This window comes from Mustela putorius, unplaced genomic scaffold, assembly GCF_011764305.1.
Source record: "Mustela putorius furo isolate JIRA1106 unplaced genomic scaffold, ASM1176430v1.1 tig00000275_pilon_pilon_pilon, whole genome shotgun sequence".
In the NCBI taxonomy this organism is placed as follows: domain Eukaryota; kingdom Metazoa; phylum Chordata; class Mammalia; order Carnivora; family Mustelidae; genus Mustela; species Mustela putorius.
The window spans coordinates 29,810,108-29,835,189 of record NW_025421341.1 but is presented as its reverse complement, the minus strand read 5'-3'; the positions used below and the strand labels follow the sequence as shown (position 1 = coordinate 29,835,189).

The 25,082-nt window shown below is 40.5% G+C and overlaps 1 protein-coding gene across 9 annotated transcripts in view; it reads left to right on the top strand.

The window, feature by feature from the left end:
• The window catches only part of COL4A4 (collagen type IV alpha 4 chain), a 121,219-nt gene that overhangs the window by 48,981 nt on the left and 47,156 nt on the right, over window positions 1-25,082 (top strand). For all 9 annotated transcript variants that reach the window (XM_045078801.1, XM_045078800.1, XM_045078803.1 and 6 more), the window contains 15 exons: window positions 118-153; window positions 384-425; window positions 4,911-4,991; window positions 5,778-5,831; window positions 6,102-6,161; window positions 7,061-7,105; window positions 7,456-7,509; window positions 8,507-8,576; window positions 9,257-9,361; window positions 12,993-13,157; window positions 15,950-16,039; window positions 17,100-17,263; window positions 21,915-21,987; window positions 22,995-23,101; window positions 24,754-24,937. In XM_045078801.1, coding sequence (XP_044934736.1) covers window positions 118-153; window positions 384-425; window positions 4,911-4,991; window positions 5,778-5,831; window positions 6,102-6,161; window positions 7,061-7,105; window positions 7,456-7,509; window positions 8,507-8,576; window positions 9,257-9,361; window positions 12,993-13,157; window positions 15,950-16,039; window positions 17,100-17,263; window positions 21,915-21,987; window positions 22,995-23,101; window positions 24,754-24,937 — 1,330 coding nt within the window. The remainder of the gene's footprint in view (window positions 1-117; window positions 154-383; window positions 426-4,910; window positions 4,992-5,777; window positions 5,832-6,101; window positions 6,162-7,060; window positions 7,106-7,455; window positions 7,510-8,506; window positions 8,577-9,256; window positions 9,362-12,992; window positions 13,158-15,949; window positions 16,040-17,099; window positions 17,264-21,914; window positions 21,988-22,994; window positions 23,102-24,753; window positions 24,938-25,082) is intronic.

Below are 25,082 nucleotides of genomic sequence, written 5' to 3'. Positions count from 1 at the left end.
CAGCAGGCACGTCTTAAAACTCGGGGTTTCCTAAAGAGGAACATGGGAGAGCCAACGCAGACACATTGTGATTTCTGTGACTGTTACCTGATATGTGTGTTTTTGCTCTTGATTTAGGGTGCTCCAGGCCTTCCAGGGAGACCGGGCTTGAAGGTGGGTGACCATGAATATGTTACTATGAGTAACATACAACAAACAGAGACTATCCGTGTCCAGTGAGCTAAGGGACCGCTGAGTTCGGTCTGAATTATGTCTTTCCCTCAGTAGACTTCCCCAAATAGTTAATAAACTTCAATTAATTGCCTAACCAGAAGTCTTACTTGCCTGTAATTACCTTTTTAATATTCAAAAGCAGTTACATTTTTTCCTCTTTTCTTTCCCAGGGTAATCCTGGCGTGGGAGTCAAGGGGCAAATGGGAGACCCGGTAAGATTCCCCTTTTGCCCAGAGGAGTAGGTGTTAAAACGTATGTGCTGGTCAGGCAGCAGAGGCTATTCTGATTACCACTTAAATTGTGTTCATTATCCAGTCCCTGCTCAATTTTATGGCTGAGAATTTTTTTGCTGAATTATTATGGTGCCAGTACCCTTAACTGTAAAATGACAGTTCTGACAAAATTTAACACTAAACTCAAATTAATATATATGATGCATTTTACCCTAGCCAAAAGCAATTGAACATTTCTGATAATTTAGTATATCCAGAGAAACAGTTTAATTACTGATATTCATGGCTTAATTTCACAAATTATCTCAGAATCCTTAACTCCGCCCATAAATAAAAGTGTATACCTGGAACCAAAACCATTTAACAGCAGCTCCCAGTCCCTCCCACCTCTCGCCCATCTCCACTGTCCCCTCCCTCCTTCCCTCACACCCTCCATCCTTTCCACTGAGGCAGGAAACTTAGCAAAGAAAAGCTTTAGATCAAAAGATTCTGTACAACAAAGGAAACAGTCAACAAAACAAAGAGGCAACCCATAGAATGGGAGAAGATATTTGCAAATGACAATATAGACAAAAGGCTGATATCCAGAACTCCTCAAACTCAACACACACGAAACAGATGATCGTGTCAAAAAATGGGCAGAAGACATGAACAGACACTTCTCCAATGAAGACATACAATTGGCTAACAGACACATGAAGAAATGTTCATCCTCACTAACCATCAGGGAGATTCAAATCAAAACCACATTACCGCCTTACACCAGTTGGAATGGCCAAAATTAACAACATAGTAAACAACAAGTGTTGGAGAGGATGTGGAGAAAGGGGAACCCTCTTACACTGTTGGTGGGAATGCAAGTTGGTGCAGCCACTTTGGAAAACAGTGTGGAGATTCCTTAAGAAATTAAAAATAGAGCTACTCTATGACCCCACAATCACACTACTGGGTATTTACCCCAGAGATATACTTGCAGTGAAAAGAAGGGCCATCTGTACCCAAGGTTCATAGCAGCAATGGCCATAGTCGCCAAACTGTGGAAAGAACCAAGATGCCCTTCAGCGGATGAATGGATGAGAATACTCTATGATACTATAGAGTATTATGCCTCTATCAGAAAGGATGAATACCCAACTTTTGTATCAACATGGATGGGGACTGGAAGAGATTATGCTGAGTGAAATAAGTCAAGCAGAGAGAGTCAATTATCATACGGTTTCACTTATTTGTGGAGCATAAGAAGGGAGTTGGGGGAAATTGGAGGGGGAGACAAACCATGTGAGACTGTAGACTCTGAAACACAATCTGAGGGTTTTGGAGGGGAAGGGAGTGGGAGGTTGGGTGAGCCTGGTGGTGGGTATTATGGAGGGCACGTATTCCATGGAGCACTGGGTATGGTGCATAAACAATGAATTCTGGAACACTGAAAAGAAAATTTAAAAATAAAAGTTTTTTTAAAAAATAAATTAATTAATTAAAAAAAAAAAAGCTTTAGAAAGGTATTTCAAGAGGACAACTCATCTGCAAACAATCTAAATGGCTCCTGTTGGTAAGCGGCTCGTGCCACAACTGTGCGCAAGTAGATACTGAGCTTCTTCTACTCTGTGCCAGGCCAGGACTGATGCTGGATGTGGGGAGTTAGTAAGACCGACCCAATCCCCACTCACGTGGAGTCCCAGTGTGGTTGAATAAGTTATGGTACAGCCATTGAACAAAATGGCTTGATTGCCTGAGATATATTGCAAGACTTCACAATGTGCAGGCGTGCTTATGCTATAGTGTTGATCAGAAAACACAGGTTACAAAAGTATAAGCTCAATTTTGTCAATACAACACAAGACATTAAAATAGACACTTAAAACAGGAATTTGCAACCTCAACACTGCTCTTTCCTTGCTGTGGGGGCTGTCCTGTGCATTGTGGGGTAAGATGGCTTCCACCCACTAGATGCTAGGAACAGCCCTTCCTCCCCAGTGGTGACAACCTAGAATGTGTCACAACCTTGCCAGTTATCCCTGGGTGGGGGGAGTAGTGTGCCTACTTGCTTACCCCTCTCTCCTTAGAAACCACTAATTTAGAGAAATGATTGGAAGGAAGTACAGTAAAGCAAGGTTTTTCCAACTTGGGAAGTCATGGAGCCCTAAGAATGTGCTTGTCAGAGCCCCAGAAGCTCATGCTAACCCCCTGGCTTGAGAAACTCTGCCCTGTAGAGTAAGGCAGGCCCCATGGGCTTCCAGACCTCAGCCCCAGTGCAATCAGATACACTTGCAAACTCAGGTCATAGAATCAGGTGGAAATGTCTGGCTACGAGGTGGTTGTTCAGATGATCCAAAATAGGCTTATTTCAATTCTTTTGGATTGTCTGCTAAAGGAAAACATCATTGTGGAATTTTCATACAGAACTCTCAGATGGAACATGTTTGTTCATGAAACGCTACCCCAAGTAGTAGGTGATGCGATTATGGGTGGTCTCATTTTGTTCTTCATGATTCATGTTCCTTGTACTTTTACAACGTGAAAAAAATAGTGGCACGACCCACATTTTGAAGAGGCTTCCTTGCTTGCCAGCCTTCATCGGTTTTGCTCAGGCTGATTACAGCAAGGCTAAGAATGGTTGTGGTTACCAGTGTGTGTTACTCACTTGCCTATGTACCGTTTATGTATTTGTTCAATCATTCGTTTGCCAATAGACATCTTCAGAGCAGCCGCTACAACAACACGGTCCGGGGCTACACCAAGAAAAAGGAGCCCAGGTCCCTACCCTGCTTGTTCTGTAGTTTCCAGGTGTAGGTAGGCGGTGAAGTGCCGGCTGTATTCACATACACTGGGAATCTTCTTCTTCCCCAAAACACTGATGACTAAATAGTCATATATTTGAGAATCTTCTTTGTTTCACTCAGTGCAGTAAGTACTAAGCCTTTTATGTGTGTTATCTATTTAACAAAGTAATAATACTTTAAAGTAGGTAGCCTTATAACCCTTATTTCACAAAGAAGGAAAGTGAAATTCAGAAGAATCAAGGAAACAAAGGCTAGGAGAGATTTTTAAGGAACTTGTCCAAAATAGCAGTCAGTCTAGACCTGGTTTGCAACCACCTGTGACCCACTCTATCACTTGCTTTTAACTATGTCTAAGTGCAGAATAGTAGAAATAGAAAAGTGAAAAGGTGTTATCTGTTAGTTAAGGATGAGCGTTAATGCTTGTATTATACCAAACCCAATTCGGGGGACATTTTATTCCCAAGAGAATAACATTTCTAATGACATAAATGACAACTTGGGCTAATTATTTTCTACAGAGAGTTTAAACATATTATTGAAAACAAATTAGAAATAACCTAAATCTCTTTCTTAAGGACCAGACTCTTGATTTTGGCTCAAGTCATGATCTCAGAGTGGTGAGATCAAGACCCCATGTTGACCTCTGCACTCAGCAGGAAGTCTTCTGGAGTTTCTCTCTCTCTCTCTCTCTCTCTCTCTGCTCCTTCCCTCCCCCTCACTTGTGGGAGCACCTGAGTGCTCTTTCTCTCTCTCAAATAAATAAATAAAGCCTAAAAATATAACCTAAATCTAACCAGAATGGAATGGCTTAATAAATGACAGCGCATTACTATGATAAATTATTGTATAAGCACTAAAAATCAGGTTTTTGAAAAATTTCTAGTATAATTGGAAAATATGCAAAAAATGGCATTATAAAAGACAAACATAAAATTATTTAAAAATTTAAAACTTTAGCAAAATGTAAAAATATAAACCATACTGTGTATTTTATATTATGTTTATGCATTTTGTATAGTATCCTAATTATATCTTAAATTATATTTAACACTTCATTTGATCACATTTAAATTTATGTACTTATATACATTATTCACATACGTGTGTGTGTATGGATACATACACACCACAAAGAACTATACCAAAGTTATATTTTTTATTCATTTTTATTTTATTTATTTATTTATTTATTTATTATTTTTATTTATTATTTGAGAGAAAGAAAGAGAGGGCACTCCAGAGGGAGAGAGAGAGAGCACAAACGGGGAGAGGCAGGTAGAGGGAGAAGCAGACTTCCTGCTGAGCAGGGAGCCCGATGCAGGACTTGATCCCAGAATCCAGGGATCATGACCTGAGCCGAAGGCAGATGCCTTCTTAACCAACTTCTTAACCAACTGAGCCAGACAGGCACCCTTACCAAATTTTTACTAGAGATTTCTGACCATAGAATTATGACTCATTTTTGGTTTTGAAATTTATTATTAATGATACATATCATTACTTATGAAAAACAACAAATACTTTCAATTACCTGATGTGTTTGCCATGATTTACATTTTAAATCCATGACACACAGGATTATATGTGTTATACCACAATATATGGGTAAAAATCTTCATTTCAAATCTTATTTCAAAATAAAGTTAATAGGAAATTGCTACTATCTTGATTTTTTTTTTGAAAGGGTGAAGTTGGCCAGCAAGGTTCTCCTGGACCCACCTTATTGGTACAGCCACCTGATTTTTGTCTGTATAAAGGAGAAAAGGTAATTGCCAATCCACGTGTGGCCTTGATAAAGTAGTAAGAGCCAGCATTTCCTGAACATGTCTCGGTGCCAACAAAGGGCCGGGCACCTGCAGGCGTCACTGCATTCACCCCAGAGCAGCCTCAGCAGATTGCTACTGCTACTAGCCCCATTGAACAGACGTGAAAGATGAGGCTTAGAAAAGTTCCCTGCATTCTCAAGTTTATTCAGTTGCTGAGTCACAGACCTAGCGTGGGCTGCTACTTTGTGACATGTCCTCCAGCATACAGTGCCCCACTGACACTGTCTTTATTATATGGGCTGAAAGGACCCCAGGAAGCCCAGTTGTCCTTTAAGTATTACAGATGGGCTTGAGGTTTTGATGATTGAAAAGGTGGCAGGGACATAGTAGTGGGCACGTCCTCTGTCAGCCTGTGGTACGGATGTTACTGATGCCATGTGCAGATTCTCTTGTCAGTTTTCAGTTACTGGATTAAATTTCACCGATTTGCTCAAAATGAGCCACGCCTCTCAAGGACTGCATTCCCAGCTTGGATCTGCTTCCTTGGTCTATGGTTGTGCGCTTTGTACCCCACCAAAATACAGCTCTCACGCAGAGCTGGCCTGAATCATGTCAGGTTTATAAATACTCCTGGACCTTTGTTGCTAACTAGCAACAATTGAGGAGTAATCCTTTATTTTAAAATTTAGTAAAATGTTTCTTGAAAAAGATAATTTCTGAAAGACATGGCATTCACTAGGTTAAATACTAAGAGGGAGCCTGATTATCTGCATTGCGATTTTTAGGGCATAAAAGGAATGCCTGGTGTGACTGGACCTCCAGGACCACCGGGACCCAAGGTAGTTTATTGAAATACCTTTTTTCTTTTTATTTGTATAATACTATATCTTAATTAAAATTTTTTTGCATGTTCTTTATCATTGCTTTAATGATGATATATGTTATTAGAAGTTTTCACTATTTTATCATAATTCCATAGGGCATCTCTTCAAAGGTAGTTCTTTTCTTTATGCTGCTGGCAATAACTTTTACATCTCATTTTGTGTTTGCATTTCATATTGCGGAAATATTGTTGCTTGAATGCCTCTAAATGTTGTCATCTCTTTAAGGGAGAACCTGGAATTGGGGCAAAAGGAGAGAAGGGTATCCCTGGGTTCTCAGGACCTCGGGTAAGGATCATTCGTGCCACTCATGCTGTCGCTCACATCAGTGAGTTGGAGGCCTTCCTCTCTCACATTTTTACAAAACTAGATCCATATTTATAGCAATTCAAAAGTAAAGATTTTCTCAAACAGGAGCAATACATTTTGGACAAGAATTACGTCATAGCTAAATGCCCCAATAAGACATTCTTCCAGTGACATCATTTAGATAAAACGGACAAGCAGAAGATAGAATTAGTGAGAAGAAGCATTATGGCATTTCCTGCGACAACTGGGGCTCGGTGTCAGTGTGATAGCAGCTTGGAGTTGTTCATTTAAGCCTATCTGATAAGAAAGAGTACTGATCTTGGGGCAGCAGCTACCAAAAACTAAAGCATCAGGACTCAAACATCACCACACATGCCACTAATGGGGTCACCATTGATAGAGTCACTCTAGAGACCAGAGCCCTCATGGGTAAGGACACTCAGTTTATTTGGCTCCAGATTCCGCAGTTAATGGGATGACATTGGCTTCCATGGTAATTTTTTTTTTGCTGATAATGCACAGACTACCTGTTAATCTCTAGACAAATTATATTGCAATGATTCCAAAAATATTTAGCCCAGTTGCAGCACTAGGCTAAATAACTTAAAACATAAGAATAACAACAAAAAGAAATAATGTTCTTAAGTTGAAACGCTGGCAAGGACATTAATTTTTAAAGTAAAATTGAAGATCAGTTAAAATAGCAAATGTTATAAAGAAACAGACTCTATTTTATATGTACTTCCTTTTATTCGGCTACCTTTGTTGACATGATGAAATATCCATAAAGCAGTTTCGTAAGATGAAAAATAATGCATTGAACTGATTTCAGGCACTTTGATTTGATTCTGCTTGTGTTGATTTTGTGAATTTATTAGGGTGATCCTGGTTCCCATGGATCTCCAGGTTTTCCAGGATTAAAGGTAAATGTACACAATTGTAGAGATGATAAGTACATTTATTCATATTCATAAATCCAATTCAGTGTTCAGAATTCAGAATTCGATTCTGAATGTTTAAATTCAATTCAGAATTCATAACTGCAATCCAGTGTATTCAAAAGTTGTACTAGGGCATGCAAGTATGCACACACTAATTGGAAAAGGAGACACATTTATTTTACAAATTGCGGGATCTAGCTCTAGATGCAAAAATTAATTCCCACAGCTGTCTGAATCTCAGTGGGCATGTGTCATTCAAATTAAACAAGAATGTGATAATTTGTCACCCACTCAGATTTTATTTTTAAAGGCATGTTCGTGGTTATTTGTAGGGGGAACCAGGAATGTTTGGGGAGCCTGGATCATTTGGATTTCTTGGCCCAAAGGTAAAAAAAGCAGGTGTATTTGAGTACAGCCTGATCAAATTCTATATCCCTTATGGTAAATAATTTCTTTTATTAAAAAAAATCATTGAAAGAATCATTCACAAATGTAACTTTTGAAAGAGACAAAGTTAATTTTGTTTATATTGTTTCAATGCATGTTGTAATGATTATGTTTTCCCTTTGAGAAAGTGTTCAATCTTTTGAAGGTAAATAATAACAAATGTTTCAGAAATTCCATGGGGATTACCTGGTATCACAATTAAAATCAGGGAGAGGAGTAGAGAGCTTCTGGCTTTCACTAGTTCATTTTTTTTTTTTTCCTTTGTACCTCTGTGACTCCATATCCAGCATTTGCTTGGGACAAGCCATGGTGGCAGTAAGGGGAAACAATTGAGGGGAACAAACATTTGCTGTTAAGATAGGATGTAGATTCAGATTGTAGGTGAATAGACTATTTGTCCTAGATTGTCAAGTTCAACACTAATGCTCATAGGACATCTAAGAAACTTCATGGTTTCAGAGGTATCTAATTTATGGGCACGAAATCTTTTTTTTTTTTTTAAGTTAATTTTTTTTCTTTTGTGAGAGTTTTGCCAGTTGGTCGTTTACTTCTACATGTAAGTGGGAGGTCAGATGCCTTAGTTATTCCCAGAACTCCATGAACCATTCAATTTTCTGGTCAGCCTGTAATCTTCATTTCTCACATGAATGCACTCTTGGTCCTTCTAATAGTTATGGGCAACATGAGAAAAATATTAGTATTTTTTTAAGATTTTATTTATTTATTTGACAGAGAGAGAGATCACAAGTAGGCAGAGAGGTAAGCAGAGAGAGAGGGGGAAGTAGGTTCCCTTCCTAGCAGAGAACATGATGTGGGGCTCGAACCCAGGACCCTGAGATCACGACCTGAGCTGAAGGCAGAGGCTTAACCCATTGAGTTACCCAGGTGCCCCAATATTATTATTTCTAAGATAAGTGTATGAATGGTTGATTTCAGGGGGATCCTGGAGACCGCGGGTACCCAGGACCACCGGGGGTTTTGGTAACCCCACCTCTTCCACTCAAAGGTTTGTGTTCAGTTTGGTTCTTCTCTAAATTATTAGGAAATGGGATTTAGGTGGTCCTGACAGAAGAGTCTGGCTCAGTATTTCTGTAGTTTGTGTATTTGATATGCTAAATATATTCATTTTAGCAAGAATATATAATTTACAGGTGCAGGTAGATATGTGCATCTGAATCATTTCTATGGGCATATGACTCCCAATGTTATTTTAGGGTGCAGAAATTTTTATTATCTCAACTTTCCAAAAGTAGGTCTTTTTTTTTTAAAATTGCTAAATCATTTGGTTAAGACCTACTGAGATGCTGCCTCCAAGAAAAAAGTGACTCATATCAGCGAGCAAGACAGTGCGTCTCCAGTTCGTGTGATTGCAGAGCAGGGGCAGTTGGAGAAGGGTTTCTAGTCTGAGATCCTGCATTGTTGTTGTTGTTGTTGTTGTTTAACATCATAAGAAATCACAAGAACAGTGTCTTAGCTGCACTCAACCAAGCCTCACAAGAAGTAATTGTGCGTGAATTTTAAAAATGTATGTATACAGAGTGCTGTGAAGTGTGTAAACCTGGCGATTCACAGACCTGTACCCCTGGGGATAAAAATACATGTTTATAAAAAAAATAAAAAAATTAAAATTAAAAAAAAATGTATGTATACAGTTATTACATTGACATGTGTTGTTGTTTTGGGCAGGCCCTCCAGGGGATCCGGGGCGCCCTGGCCGCTATGGAGAAATGGGGTCTATTGGACCACCTGGTCCCCCCGGCCCCTCCGGTCCACCAGGGGAAGCCTGTGCAGGTAGAACTCTACTGACTCTTCCACGCCAGGTTTCCCACATCCTTACCCTCAACTCTAGCTGATACTGAGATCAACTAGGAGCATCTCGGAAAAAAACGGATGGCTGTCCTAGACCCCCAGACCAAGCATGTTGGGCTCTCTGGGACCTGGACCTAGGTGTCTGCTATTACAAAAGATCGCCTTATCTCTAATGGACAGCTGGGCTTAAGAACCCCTGAACTCAAACCAATGAACGGGTTCCTTGGAAGAAAGTCGGACTCCTTGGCTGCACCCCAGCAATATCAATCAGCATCTCGGGTTGGCGGGGAGCGGGTAGTGAGGAATCCCGGAAGATTGTCACAGGCAGATAAGATCTGGAAATGGGTGCCAAGGGTCATAAAACCCTCCTGGAAGGCTCTCCTAGTCAATCTCTGTTGGTTAAAATTGAGTTCCTCTCCTACACGAAAAAAGGAAATACAGATTGTGAATTTAAAAATGTTATTAATTAAAAAATAAAATGTGATTCAGTTTTAGTTAAGAAACCAAAACCAAGGCAACAGTCCTTATCTCTCCCCAAAATTTGCACCCCCTCCAAAAACAAACAAAACCCAAACACCTTAGCACTCCTGGTAATAGGCAAGGAAGAGCCTGGAAAAGAATCCTATCGATACAGGACTTTGAACTCCTTCAGGTGCTGTGCTGGTTAATAATCCCCAGTAAGATTAAGAATAGAAGCGTGGAGGATATTTGCATTCTGTAAACTCAGGAGAACGGATTTAACATGTGAGAAGAGAGTCTTGAATAGATGTGATTTTATCCAGTCTGTGTCTGGATTTATATTTACTGAGAAGGAGTAAGAAGTTTCCTGAGATTCATCTGTTAACTACCAAGATTTTTAACCTTCCCGGACTCTAGCTTCCACTTGGTGGGATCAGATAACCCACTGCAAAGGGGGGGGGCAAAGCTTTGTGTAGTTGATCTAGAGAGCACACAGCTGGTCAGGAATCATTTGTGCCTGGTCTCAGTTGTCTCCTTTAAGGCTTGTTCGTTAAAAAACAGGGCTCCAGCAGATTGAAATCAAAACCCAGTGGGAATAAACAACACATATCTCTAGCAGATTGAAAACCAAATATAACACAAAGACTCTTAATTCCACAAGATTTTTAAAAAGAACTAACCCAGTGGCTTTCAAATCTTGACTACAACCCATTATAAAAAGTACATTTTATATTATATTGCATTTACATCACATTGCATATATATGTGCGTGTGTGTATATATATATATATATGCGTGTGTATGTATATATATATTTTCATATACATATGATTGAAGCACAAATTTCAAAAGAAAAAAGAAACACAAATTCCACAAAATAATATTTTTTTGTATATGGGGTACTTTATTTTCTGCCACTTTTTACTTTCAAAAAAAATATTTTTAATGGTGGCTACAACTTCATTGGTTTCATGGGTGGTCAGGGCTGCTATATGCCAGACACTGTAACCCATTTTCCCTGTTGGAAGGTGGTTGAGGATTTTCCACGGCACCAAGACAAGATACCAGGTAGCATCCAGGTCCATCCAATGATTGTAGGGGTTTGGACACGAGTCTTAGGAATGACATGAAGACAAGATAGCAGCCAAGTCCACAGGAACACATCTCATTTAAGTCCACATATATGTCTATAGCCTTTATCATACATATCTTGTTTTAGAATCATCTGAAGTATTTATCATGAAGTAAGCAAGGGTTTGGAGTTAGATACCCGTGACTGAATTCCAGCCTTGCCACTTAGTGTAGTATACTAAAATAGTTATATATTTACACTATGGACTGAAAACGTTCCAGGTTCTACTACATACAAGCCGTGTGACCTTAGGCATTTACTAAACCTCTCTGTGCCTCAGTCTTCTCATCTTCAGGGTGCAGTTCTCATTAGGGTTGAAAGAAGTAATATGTATACAGTAATATGTATACAGAAAGCAGTAATATGTACACAGTTCTTGGAATATCATTAGCTATGTTAGTTATTATCATTACTCCTGTTTGGCCCAAATGTTTGTGCCTTATCTATAAAGTATAAACATTGCAAGACTGAGGAGTAAGGATAATGTAATCCTTATATGTTATCCATATATATCCTATATATGTAAAGCCCTAGGACCTATGCACATAATGAATGTTATTAATTTAGGTAGTATGCTACTTACTGATTACTTACAGGGTTTCAGTTGTCTATTGCTGAAAAACAAATTTCCCAAAACCTAGTGGCTTAAAACAATAATCAACATATCACCCCTCACTCTGTGGTTTAAGAGCTAAGCTGAGCAATTGTAGATAGGGATGTTCCTATGGTGGCAGCCGCGTAATGGCTGGAACTGAAAAGTGGGGACTGACTGGGCATCTCTGTCCTCTATCTTTCATGTAGTCTGTCCTCTATCTTTCATGGCCTCTCTGTACTTATTCATGCTTCTTTATAGCATGGTGGCTTCAGAGCAGTGATATTGCTTCCATGGTGGCTCAGGACTCCAATCCCACACATTTTGGCTCAAAAGGCAGAAGCTGAATCATCTTTAATGACCTAGCCTTGATCTTATATTATATATAGTGTCATATATATATATGTATGTATATACATACATATATATACATACACATACATACATATATATATAGTGTTATATATATAAATATATATATATAAAAAAATATATATATATATATTTTTTTTCACTCCTGCTTTACTTCATTAGTCCAAACAGTCATAAAAGCCTGTCACATTCAAGAGGAAGGGGACATGTCACCTCTTGCTAGGAGAGTGTCAAGCTTCTACAACATTGTGAGGGAGAAGAGCTACCATGGTGGCCATCTTGGGAAACTATGGTCTTCCACTGAGAGATTCATGCTCAGGAGTGAAGAAGCTGTGAGAAGTGGTCACTCTCATAGGAAGGCTTTGAGCTGTCATTAGCCAAGGCCCCAGCAAGCGGGTCAGATGTTGCAGGAAAGCAGGATTCATCTTTGACTCACTTTGGCCTCTGAACACACTGGACATCTCAGCATTCCTTGGGCATGTGTAATTACCAGATATTACACTAAGCTCCTTATGTGAATTATTGTATTTAATCCTCATAACAAGACTCTGGGGTAGATATAGATGATTAAAGAAGTTCAGTAACTTACTTAAGTACCTGTGGCTGGAGAGAGAAAGTTTGGGTTCAAATCCAGAACCTCTATGCCTCCCTACCAACCTCGGTTGCTATGAAAGTTATGGTATTCCGTGTCTCACATAGATGATATAGGAGTCCATATTTTTACTCACTAAATGTGCTAATATATTCATTCAGATAATTTTTAACCAAATTATCAAAGTCACAAGATACAAAAATAATATTTTTAATTAAATAATATGTCCTTTCCTCCAATAACCCTAAATAATAGGGAAAAAATAAGAAAATCTGATTCCACAAACCTGTTTCCATTTGCTTATTTCAAAGAAGTTGAGGCTGGGATATTAAGTCCATTTTGAAGTACATTTTTTTTCTTTGAAAATATTTACAGCCTAAGGAAGAATGTACTGATTTTCATTTCTTCTAAACACAAGTTTACTCTGGGAGATGTATGTGTTTTTCATTCTCGATTTCTCCTGCAGGCATGATGGGACCCCCTGGGCCAAGAGGGTTTCCTGGTCATCCGGGATTTCCAGGGGCAGCAGGTACCCCTGGGAGAGCTGATTTCAGTCCAGGAAAGCCAGGGAAGCCAGGACCACCGGGGTTGCCTGGAGCCCCAGGGCTGCAGGGCCCTCCGGGATCAGACGGTAAAGTGCTCCCCCTTTGCATACATTGGCATTTATGTTGCATGTGATATTTGCAGCTTCATGCAGAAGATGTGACTTTCTAAGTTTTTTCTAAATTTTTCTATTGTTTCTGAGTCAAGTTAGTATTATTATTATTAATAATACAAAAAAAGTAGACTGATGTTGGATATCACATCAGCTACAGGATATGAAGATATTTTTTTGAGAATTTAAGTCTGAATTATGGAATTACATAAGTGAATACGGTTTTTATTTCTTAAGTGTAGTTTTAATTTTTATCAGAGTTACAGATGGACTTGGCTTGAGAGTCAAACCGTTCTATGAAGCCTGTTATGAAGACCTGCCATCCCGGGCAACCTTCTCCTATTCCTTCCTTCCCAGGGGAAATTCTTTTCATACAATTAGTGGGATTTTCTGTTATTTGCCTTTCTAGTGACCCTCAATGTACTGTATTGCTATTCCTTAATTTTGCTTTAAAGAGAGAGAGACGTGAGTAGGCAGGGGCGGTAGGGGAGGAGGGTGGGTGCAGAAGTAGAGAGAGAATCCTAAGCAGGTCCCACGGCAGCACGGAGCCTGGTGTGGGGCTCAGTCTCATGACCCTGAGATCATGTCCTGAGTCCAAATCAAGAGTCAGTCACTTAACTGACAGAGGCACCCCGATGCCCCACTATTTTTTCATTCATGAGTTTGAGCCTTATCTTTAGACTTCCCTCCATAGAAGGTGAAATTAGCTCCTTTTCAGTCTCTCCCCACTGCACATATGAACATTTTCCACTCCTAAAACCCATTCAAATAGTTATTATCTTAATTTTGATTAAATATTCATTACTTACACTGAGTGGCTACATAAAATCTATTCACTAGTTCAGCCATATAAAAATACACATTATTACTTTTTGCAAAACATTTTGCTAATGTCTTGTTTTCTTTGTGTGTTTGCTTGGTTTTCAATATAACTTACTGCTAATTCAACCCCAAACTGTCTAGAATTGTATAAATTGTATAACTTTCCTTCTAACTCATTAAATATTTTATCAGTATTATCTCTGAATAAACCTCTCCTGGAGCTTTTTCAGATTAGGTCAGGTTGCAGTTTTTTTTAAAATATTGACTTATTTATTTGAGAGAGAGAGAGTACAACTGAGCTGGGGCGGAGAGAGAGGGAGACGCACAGACCACCTGCTGAGGAGGGACCCCCCCCCCAATTCTTAAAAGCTCTGAAGCTCTGCTCTAAAAGCTTATAGAAATTTTTCTTTCTTCTTTTTTTCTTAATGACCTTACATTTCACAATGACTTGCTTCTGTGTGGGCACATGTGCATTCATTGGTAGGCACTCAGTGGGTAGGCTCAAGCCAACACAAGTCCTCCATTTTTAGGTAAATTTCTTGAAGTGTTTCTCTGAGGATACTGTCTCCCTACCAAACACCCTCTGCCATTTTCTCTTTCTTGACTCTATATATTTGCCTGTTAGAGAATCTACCCTACAGGACTCTTTCCTCTCGTCTTTATTCTTCTTCACCTTTGTTTTTTTTCTGTAGCAATTTATGGTAGACTTCCCCAACTCCATCTTACAACTCTGCTCCAGGATTTTTTGATTTCTGCTTTCATAATACTTTTTTTTTTACTTCTAAGTGTTTTATTGTTGCTATTGTTTTAATGTTTTTCTCTTGTAGCTGTCTGTTCATGTTCTCGGGATGAAATGCTTTCTTTCATCTGCTTTTTAAATAATCGAGTTTACTTGAAAGCTTTCTTCTTGCTACATTGTCTGTTATCTCCAGTTCTGAAGGGTCATAGTTACTGCTATAATTTTTGAGAAGAAGATCTTAGGATTGAACTGTTTCTTTAACCAGTCATTCTGATCGAGGCATCACTGTTGTTCCATTTCAAGGTACTAATTCATGGGGCACCTGGGTGGTTCAGTCAGTTAAACATCCAACTCATGATTTCAGCTCAGGTCATGATCTCAGGGTTGTGAGATCAAGCCCCACACCAGGCTCTGTGCTGAGTGTGAGTCCTGCTGAAGATTCTCTCTCTCCCGTTTTCTCCGCCCCTCCCTCTTCTGCTCCCATGCACAAGCTCTCTTTCTCTCTCTTTCCAAAAACAAACAAACAAAAAAACCCAACCAACCAACCAAACAAACAAAAAACCAATTCCTGAAGTCTGGGAGAGATTTCTCACATAGACTGTGCTTTTTGTTGCCTTTCCGCACAGCCTGCTTAGAACTCAACTTTTCAGGGTCTGTTAGGTTCTCTCACACTTTTTTGCTGTTGTTTTATTTCCTTTTTTTTTCCCCCCTGCAGGCTTACACATTTTTATCATATCCCTGTACTGTTTGCTATTTTACTGGGATTTGGGAAGAATAAGGAATTTATTGTTTGTGTTTCATGTCAGCTTTAATCATATGTCTCTGGATTTATGCTTTTATGGGCTATGTGTCATGCTTTCTTTAATTTGGTAATTATTCATCATTGGAGGGGGAAAAGATCCTTGCCATACAGTTGTTTTGTTTGTTTGTTTTGTTTTCCATTGCCTTGCTCTTCAACCCACTAAGTTGGGGTTGAGAATAGGAAGGCTTTATCGGTGACTATGGTAGGTAGCAGCAACACGCTGGGACATTTATATGGGTGATTGGTATATATATGTTCTTCTGTCAGAGAGAAAGAATCATGGGAAAGGAATGGAAGAAATGTGGGTTTGAGGGGAAGATAGAGAGCAAGAGACACTCCCACTTGTTCTGTAGAAGACATTCACAGAAACTGTGTGATTCTCTTGCCCCCCCTACCCCTATAAAGTTATATATTGTAGTGTTGGGCACCCTGGACCACAAGGAATAAAAGGCAAAATGGGTCCTCCAGGAAGAAGAGGCTCAAAAGGAGAAAAAGGCAAGTATGCATCAAAGGTAGGATTTCCAGAAGACAGCAGTGTGAGGGGGAATGGGGGCATTTATGAAGAGGGCAATGGGACATTTCACTTCAATGTGTTATATGCCTTATTTATCCCTGTGAGCACTCCTCTTTATTAGGAGCTTATGAGCTGATTAAAACTTACCAGAAGTCAAGTCTTTCTGTCTGAGAGTCTAAGGGACACACTTCCCCAGCTGTGAAATTTGCTCCAGAGTGATCTTTTTTTTCATGAAATCCGTTATTCCTTTAAAAAGTGCTGTGAAGTGTGTAAACCTGGTGATTCACAGACCTGTACCCCTGGGGATAAAAATATATGTTTATAAAAAATAAAAAATTATATTAAAAAAAAAAAGGAGAGATAGGATAGTCTGGATCTTTTATTTCCTTTTCTTCCTGTGGGTCCATATTTCCCAGACTCACAAAATGCCTCTGGCTTCATGTTTCTTCTCCCCAAAAGTTGTTTCATGTTTTTTGGGGTTTTTTTGTTTTTTGTTTTTTGTTTTTTATCATCTGGGATAGGTGAGTATGAGACCATAAACACAGCTGGGTTCAACTATCCTAAAGGCATTTCTTTTAGACCAAAAGTGCCAATGATTAGGAAATGCATTGTAAGTTATCAGTTGTAATACACAATATAGTCAGTAATCCTTCTCACATATTATTTTGTTTATTTGTTTAGAGTTTATGCTCCAACCCATTTTTCTTTTCTGTTTCTTCAGTAGGAACTGAATAAAAGACTTTCACACTTAAATAAGATCACTTGTTTTTAAAGTTTCTTTAGTAGAATTGGGTATTAACTTTTCCCTTAGAATCTGTCAGGATGGGTTTCTTAAGACTCCAAACACCCTCTCTGTCTAGAAATGACATATCTACCCCCACACAGACCATGCCTAGCCACCCCAGCACAGTGCCCCATGCCCCCATGTCACACATTATCAGACCTTCTTGTTCTTATTTTCATTATTGGTTTTATTAAGTAAAAGCTTTTTGGGATTTTATGCAGGAAATATGACAAAGCTGCCTTTTATCCTCTGTCTAGGAGACGCGGGGCTCTGTGCCTGTGAGCCTGGTCCCATGGGCCCACCTGGCCCTCCGGGGCTTCCTGGGAGGCAGGGTAGTAAGGGAGACTTGGGGCTCCCTGGGTGGCTTGGAGAGAAAGGTCACCCAGGCCCTCCTGGTGCAGAAGGACCTCCGGGACCACCAGTGAGTAGCTTTTACCAGTAACAATTTTTCTAGTTGAAAGAGACTAGATAGAGATAAAATTCAACTGTACCTCTTTCTGATGTATAGTGTGATATATATTTTATGTATTGAACCTATACCTATATTAATGACCCCAAAGTGAACTGTATTCATTCATTCATGCATCAAACTAATATTTATCGAGCACCTACTATGTTCCAGGTGCTGTTCTAGGTGCTGGGGATGCAGTAAGGAGCAGAACACAGTTTCTGCCCTCCTGGGGACTCCAGGAGTTGGGTTGAACACGGAGCATGTAACAGATGAGTGCATATGGCCGATGATGATAAAGGCCGTCACCATCTAGTGTGACTTGAGAGCCAGAGCTAGAGGAGATGGAGTCAAGGAAGTGGCTAGAGGTTAGTAGGGGCTGCAGAACATAGAGTTTGGTAGGTAAGTTGGATTTGAGCTTTTAGCTTTTAGCCAGTGGAGAGTTTTAAGAGAGACATAATCTACCATTAGCTTCATATGGTTCACTCTGATAGCTCTGGTAAGAACAGATCACAGGGGACAGGGGATGAAGTAGGCAGATGAGCTGTGTGGTGATTACAGTAATTTGGTAAAATGTGGTGGATTAATATGTTGGTGCTGAGTATGATGGGAAATCGTCAGATTCTCAAGATGTTTTGAGGACAGTGCTAATAGGTGGACTTGGAGGCTGGACATGGGATATTAGGAGAAAAGTAAAGGCTGAGGCCCAATGGGGAGGACAGTGTGAGGCATAGGTGTGGAACGGGGAAGGGAAGAAGCATTATTGGCAACATCTTAAATTTGAGATGCCTGCTAGACGAGGAAAGGTGTTAAGGAGGTATTAAGATGGTATTCAAGTAAGGGATTCACATGAGAGGTCCAAGCTTGAGATACAAACATTGGCTTTGTCAGGGTTTACATGATAGTTCGAGTCACAGAGTAGATGGATCTATTTTGAAATGGTTCACATCTGCTGACCAATACAAGTGACTTGACTGGAGGAACAAACTTTCAGCTACTTGGCTCTTCAGAACAAAGTCACTGCCCCATAAGGCACTCCTCTAGAGGCTAGACACAGCCCATCTGTCCTGTCTTTACTGAAGAGCCTTCATGCTGGGATGACCTGGGGGCCTAACCACCAGGCCCAACGTGCTCTTTTCCATTTTCCCCAGGAAACGCCATGAAAATAAGGCTCCAGTCTGAGAGCCTTAAGTGAGGGTGACAATTGTCCCTGTCCCACCGCTGACACCCTTGCAAAGCCCGCTGGTTTAAAGTCGACTCAGCCAGAAGTGAATTCCGTAATGCATGTGTGTTGAATGGACATGGCTGCAGCTGTTAAGTACTCTGCCTTTCATGGCCGGCTTTTAAAATTCAACATTTTCACAGAGTCATTATTTTTACGTTGGTACTTAAGCTTCTTTTTTTTTTTTTAATATTTTTATTTATTTATTTATTTGATAGAGAGAAATCACAAGTAGATGGAGAGGCAGGCAGAGAGAGAGAGAGGGAAGCGGGCTCTCTGCTCAGCAGGGAGCCCGATGCGGGACTCGATCCCAGGACCCTGAGATCATGACCTGAGCCGAAGGCAGCGGCTTAACCCACTGAGCCACCCAGGCGCCCGGTACTTAAGCTTCTTAATGAAGGTTATACTGGCTCTAAAATATTTTTGTGGCTTCCTCTGGAGTTACTCTTCAGGGCTAACATCCTTGAGTGTGAATGGCTAGTTCATCCAGCATTGCCCTGACTGAGCTCTGTAATTCAGTTGGTCTAGGGTTCGCCTCTTTGGACAGCTTCTGTTTCTGACGTCATTTTTCTGTGACTGACTCCATCCATAAGAGTTCTCTGTTTTTAAATTCATCACAGGGTGGTCATTGTGAGGTGGTAGGTCCGTAGCGTGGGGCATTATGAAAGGAAAAGTGGTAGCGGGAGAAGAAGGGACAGAAGGAAAGAACCCAGGGAAGCCACAGGTAACCATGGGTACTCTCACCTCCCCAGACCTGTTCTCTCTCAGCCGCTGTCCCTGGCCTCAGCAGCCACGGATGGGTAGTAGAGTAGAAAAAAGAAAAGTAGGTTTAGGTTCTTTGCAATTTTTTCTGTGGTTAAACCAAAGCTTGTGTTTATCACTGTAGTCTGAGGATGGGGGTTTCCCACTAAGATGCTGTAGTGCAAAGCATGGGGGCTTAAGGGTACATGGACCCACCTCCACATCCCAATTATGACATTGGTGAGCTCTATAGTCTTACTGAGCTTTAGGGCCTCATTTATAAAATGGATATAATGACACCTGTCTTACAGGTTTATTGTTAAGGATTCAAGTATTTTGAGGACTCTAAGGTATATGCACCAGGGAACAAAGAGGGTCACTGCCCCAATGAACTGCAGAGCAAACCAAAGGTCACAACTGACATGTGCCAAATCTGACCTCCTGGCATGTTGGGTTTGTCTTCATGGTGTTTGTTTTTATATTATTAATAAGACTTATTGCTGCCCTTGAGAAACTGGGAGTTCATTAACACAGGGTCAGTGCATTCCTACAGTTGCCAGGAGCTGAGAGATGGCCATGCCTGTGGGAGCAGGGTAGGGTGCTCATGTCCCCACTTGGTCCATCTATCTGCTTCCCGTGGTAGGCACAGTCCCTCCAGGCCTCTGTGGCTGAAGTCCCTAATCTAGACCATGTTTTAAGCAACCAGTACATGCTTGGCAGAGAGCGATTCTTTTGTTGTTGCTGAGATTTTGTGGTTGTATTAACACATGGATTTAGTGATCTCAGATCTTAGAACAGTGACAAGTAGCTCTTGATCCCAAAGCTTCTGGGAAACTTTGGCCCGAAAATCTCTTAAATTCAACATTTGTTTCACTAAGATCTAAGCACATGAAGGCAAGACGGTCTGCTGTTAACTGTTGTGTCCTTGATACTCTAAGTAATGCCTGGCATTTTAGATTCTTGGTAAATAGCTCTTTAGTGAAATCCAGAATGAGTGCGGGCTTTTTTTTTTTTTTTTTCTAGCTCAACTAAGTCTATGATCTGGATCTAGTGCTTAAAATTCTATATCTGCAGAGCATTAGAGTAATTGATAGTACATTCTAAGTCTCCAATGTGTTGACTAAGAAACTGCTCATGCTCCAAGGGGACCAATGTCTTATTTATTAAGCACTCCATTGGCATTTGTCCTTCTGGAGAGGAACTGGTTCACATGCTCAATGAATGGTTTTACGCGTTGATAGTTTATCCATCAGAAGGACGTTATTGTTATAATGTGGACTGAGTACTGTGCCTTATATACTTTGGCCCTGTCCATTTGTTACTTAAAACTTAGCTTATACAGGAAAAGTAAGAAGTAAGCAACATTCAACTCATATTAGCACTTTATAATTTCTAAAGTTCCTTTCCTGTCTAATCTAACCATTTCTATTCAGAAATTTGTTCCACCCACTTTTCTCATGTCTGATAAACATTGTTACACAGGAAGTAGTATTACAGTGAAGATCCTAGGGGTTTCGAATGGGTTTGGACATGTTTTTTCTCTACATTAAATGGCTCCCACACATTTTTGCCATTTGTGTTTTTAAGCCTGTTGCATATAGTTTTGGCTTCTTCTTTATTCTTACTGCTTTATACTGCTGTTATGCTCATCTCTATTGGTACCTTCTTCTCTTAGTAGCCAACTGCTTATAAAGTGCCAGTTGAGAAGGTAATTAAGCCTGTATGAACATGTTGTTAGATTGTATGAGAATAAGAAAAGGCATCTGTGTGAGAGAAGATGGGTTTGCTCAGTCATTTTCACCTCCTTCTAAATTCTTGTCTATGTTTCTTTATTTTCAAGATCACAGGATAAGTAACCTTAAGCTCTGTATAGTGTTCCTGCAACTGTATTTACTGTGGTGCTTGGCCAATTTTATACTGGTGGTAGGTCTCCAGATTTTTGACACAGATTAATGTTCAATGATAACATAACACTTACAAAACCATGACCCAATAGTCGAGTTTCAGAGCAATGTTGAGGTAAAAAGGTGATTGAGCGCATTGGCCAAAATTAGTTGTTTACTTGCTACATGGAGGAAATATATCAGCTATAATGAAGGTTCTTGTTTTACCCCCTCTTCCTTATCAATTTCTCTTCAATATCACACACTTGTCCCTAAGCCTCTGCCTTCAACTTTAGTGGCAGCTCTTGTGGTTAACCTACCCATCACCTTCCTCTTCAATCTACATTAAAATGCCCAAGATAGTTAAAAAATTTTTTATGAATTTTTATTTTGAGATAAGTTTTGTTTTATGACTCAAGAAGTTTGCAACATCATGCAGAGAAAGAAAGTTCCTGTAGACCCTTCATCCAGCTTCCCCATGATAGCATACATAACCTTAGTATATTGCCCAAACCAGGACATTGATATTGATACACATTTCTGTTGAATCTGGTACAGAACTTATCCAGATTCCACAAGTTTTTAAATGCGGGTCAAGAGCCTCAGCTTTGTAAGGTAGGACCCACCTTGGAAGGCAAGAAAGAGAATGACACTGAGAGTACCAAACCAGAATCTAGAACAGTTTATTTAGAAAGAAACAAGAGAGAGATTAGATATACGTGACTATCTTTTGATCCATCAAAATTAAAATGATTTGTTCCTCTTATTTTTCACCAAGGGAAAACATGGTGTTTCAGGACCACCTGGCAGCAAAGGAGAAAAGGGTGATGCAGTTGTATCAAGAGTGAAAGGTGAGCCTAGTCAATCACATAGCTCCCTTCCATTTTATGAATGGAATGGGAACCATCCTTTTGCATTCATTTCTCTTCTGACCACAGATCAATTCTATGACAAGATACAGGGCTGTTGAGATTGTTTAAAAAAATATTCCTTGCCCCTCACATTTCTTGTGATAATGTTGAGCCTCAATTCCCCTATCCCTTATTTGAAAACATTAAAAAAAACCATATTTGAGTTCTCATTATTGTGGCTCTGGGTTTGACAAAAGACCACCTTTGACTTGCCTACTGTTTATCCAGTGCATTATAGCATCCTGTACTAATCAAGGCTGCTTTGTTCATGACAGATACCCAGCTTGAAGTTGTTTTAGAGAAAAAAGTAATTTATTGACTCACCTAAACAAAATTTGAAGTATTGGAGGTAGGGCTTGTACTGGGATGGCTGGATCCAGGAGATTCTTCCTACATCTTGCATCCTTCATTGCACCAACTGCATTTCTTCCCAAGACTAGTTTCCTAGGCTGTGGGTCTGCTGCCTTTCCAGCCAGAATCTCCAAATTCTCATAAAAAGAAGTAGGGCCCTACCTTCTCAGCTCCAGTTTGTTAAATAAAAAAAAAAAAAAAAAAACATTTAGGAAAAACTGGGCTAGCCTCAGGGTAGTATACCACCATGGACTGCTCCCCCATTCACCCTTGCCAGGGGATGGGGCACCACGTTCAGTGCTGTGCAAGCAGGGGCAGATGCTCTTGTGGTTGGTGCCTCCACACACAGCCTCCCTGGCAGAATGAAGAAAGGAGTGCTTTCCAAGTAAGAAGGTCGGCGGGTTTGGCAACTGTCACTCTCCTCTCTCCCTTTTGCATGGTTGTCCTTATGTGACTTTAGTCAGTCAACTGAGATACTCCAAGTCTCTACCAGCCCACACAGAGGCAAGGTCATTATTTTTATGCTTGTCCTGTGTTTCCTTCTACTTCACCCACTGCTGAGAAGGGTCTGAATGCCTTTTCGCCTTTGTTCCCAGGGCAGAAAGGAGAAAGAGGTCCTGATGGGCTCCCAGGATTTCCAGGACAGCAGGGACAACATGGTGGGGATGGACTTCCTGGACAAAGGGGGGATCCAGGCCCTCCGGTATGTATAATTCTTCTTTGGCTATTGAATTTCATTTTCTTATATGGCCACAAAACGTCTGTTTCCCCCTTCTCAATTTAAAACTATAATGTAGTCAAGTGTCAATGTGCCGTAAATCAGAGTTGCCTTCTGTGACTGTCACAAAAAGTTGATTTTTGTCAAAGGTGTGGTCTGAATCAGATGGTCTAAAGAGCAGATGGTCTGAAATCCCGAGTGGCGGTTTAGTCATGGGAAGACTTCCTGTCCTGTCTTTGGTTTTTGCATCATTCTAATGATGTGCATCTGTTTCCGGGGCCCTCACATCTACAAAGCCCCCAGCCACCGCAGGCCTGTTCAGTAAACTCTGGAGGGTAGAGAATAGAACATAGGTCTTGATAATGACCTTTGGTTCTGTCCCCAAGTGAAGAGGCACATGAGGGGAAGTGGCAAACAAGAGAGGGTCAACTAGTGCAAATCCCCTGAATTTTGACATATTGGCTGAAGGGAAATCCCACTGACAAATATTTCTGCATTTTTCAAGCACGTTTTGGGTGGAAACCATGTGGAGGTAACAGAGGCCATAAGAAAAGTCTCTGAGACATGATCCAGTGCTTAGGAACTTAAAACATCTTGGGGTAATGTCACAGGAGCCGAGCTAGGTGTTTCATGCGTATCATCAATCTTCTGAAGAGCAATTTGTTTTCAGATTTTACCATCGGAAATGGAGGCTAAGGGTATGTTATTCCAGGTCATCTACCTATCAAGTGAGCTAAACAGGAGTGAAAACCTGAGTCTGTCTTTTGTCAACGCATATGCTATTTCCACCAGACATGCTGCCTGGCATTGAGAACATCAGGCCTTCCTTGTAGGTGAAAGTTCTGGAAACTGTTCATTCCATTGGCGTGAATGAGATGAGCTCTGAGGCAGACGTGGTGGCAGCCATGGCTGGAGAGGCTCCTTCTCCATAGGAGCACATTGTGCAGGGACCCCATGGGGAACTTGCCGGTTCCAGGAACCATCATTCAAGGAAGCCCAAACAAGGGTTCCACAAAGATCTTTCAAGTTTTCCAGACCAGATGCAAATTTGGCAGCTGGGGATTGATTTTACCATAAGCAATGCTGCCTTGTGATATACTGGACATCCTGTTTTTATGGAGTTGCCAGAGGAACAAAACTAGACAGTTAACCAAAGGCCAAATTCTTAAGCAGGAACAGAAAGTGTTTGTAAGTCCTTCGCGTGCAGATGTGAAGGACGGTGGAGTCTATCGCTGTGCCTTCTCCTCAGAATACAGGACCACAATTTCAAACACATAAGAACTTACTTGTTCATTTTATAAGCTTTTGACCTCCCTCTAACTACATGTTTCTCTATCTTCTTGTTTTGATATCAGAGAGTTGTTCCCACATAAAATTTCTCAAACATATTTAACACATAACACACACATGGCTTTCTGTAATTGAGGCTTAATTCCCCCCCATAGCCTATAAGTGTTTGTAAATATTTATGTTATCTCTGAACAAGAGTCTGAGTTACTCATTTAAAATTACAATTGCTATTGAGTGTCCTGGAATTGTGAGGTTTTTCTATGTGTTTCTGTAGCTTATGACAATGACTGCTTTGAACGCATGGACTAGCAAAGTTGTTAACTGACTCATGATGCAAACATTCCCAGGGGGATCATGAAGACGCACTCCCAGGTGATAAAGGGTTTCCTGGACCCCCAGGTCCCCCGGGCAGAGCAGGACCTAGAGGACAACCAGGTCTGGGATTTCCCGGCCCACCAGGAGAGAGAGGGCCACCAGGAGCTCCAGGCCGCCCCGGTGAGAGGGGCCTCGAAGGCTTGAAGGGTCAGAAAGGTAATTTTGAATGTTACGTGTTACAGAATGGCAAGGGAAATAGTGGAAGCTAAAGTGATCCTCTCTTCTAGGAAAAGTCATTATAGCTATGGCTAGAACCACTACATAATATCCCTTCTAGCTGCTGTTCAAACTTTGAATGTTG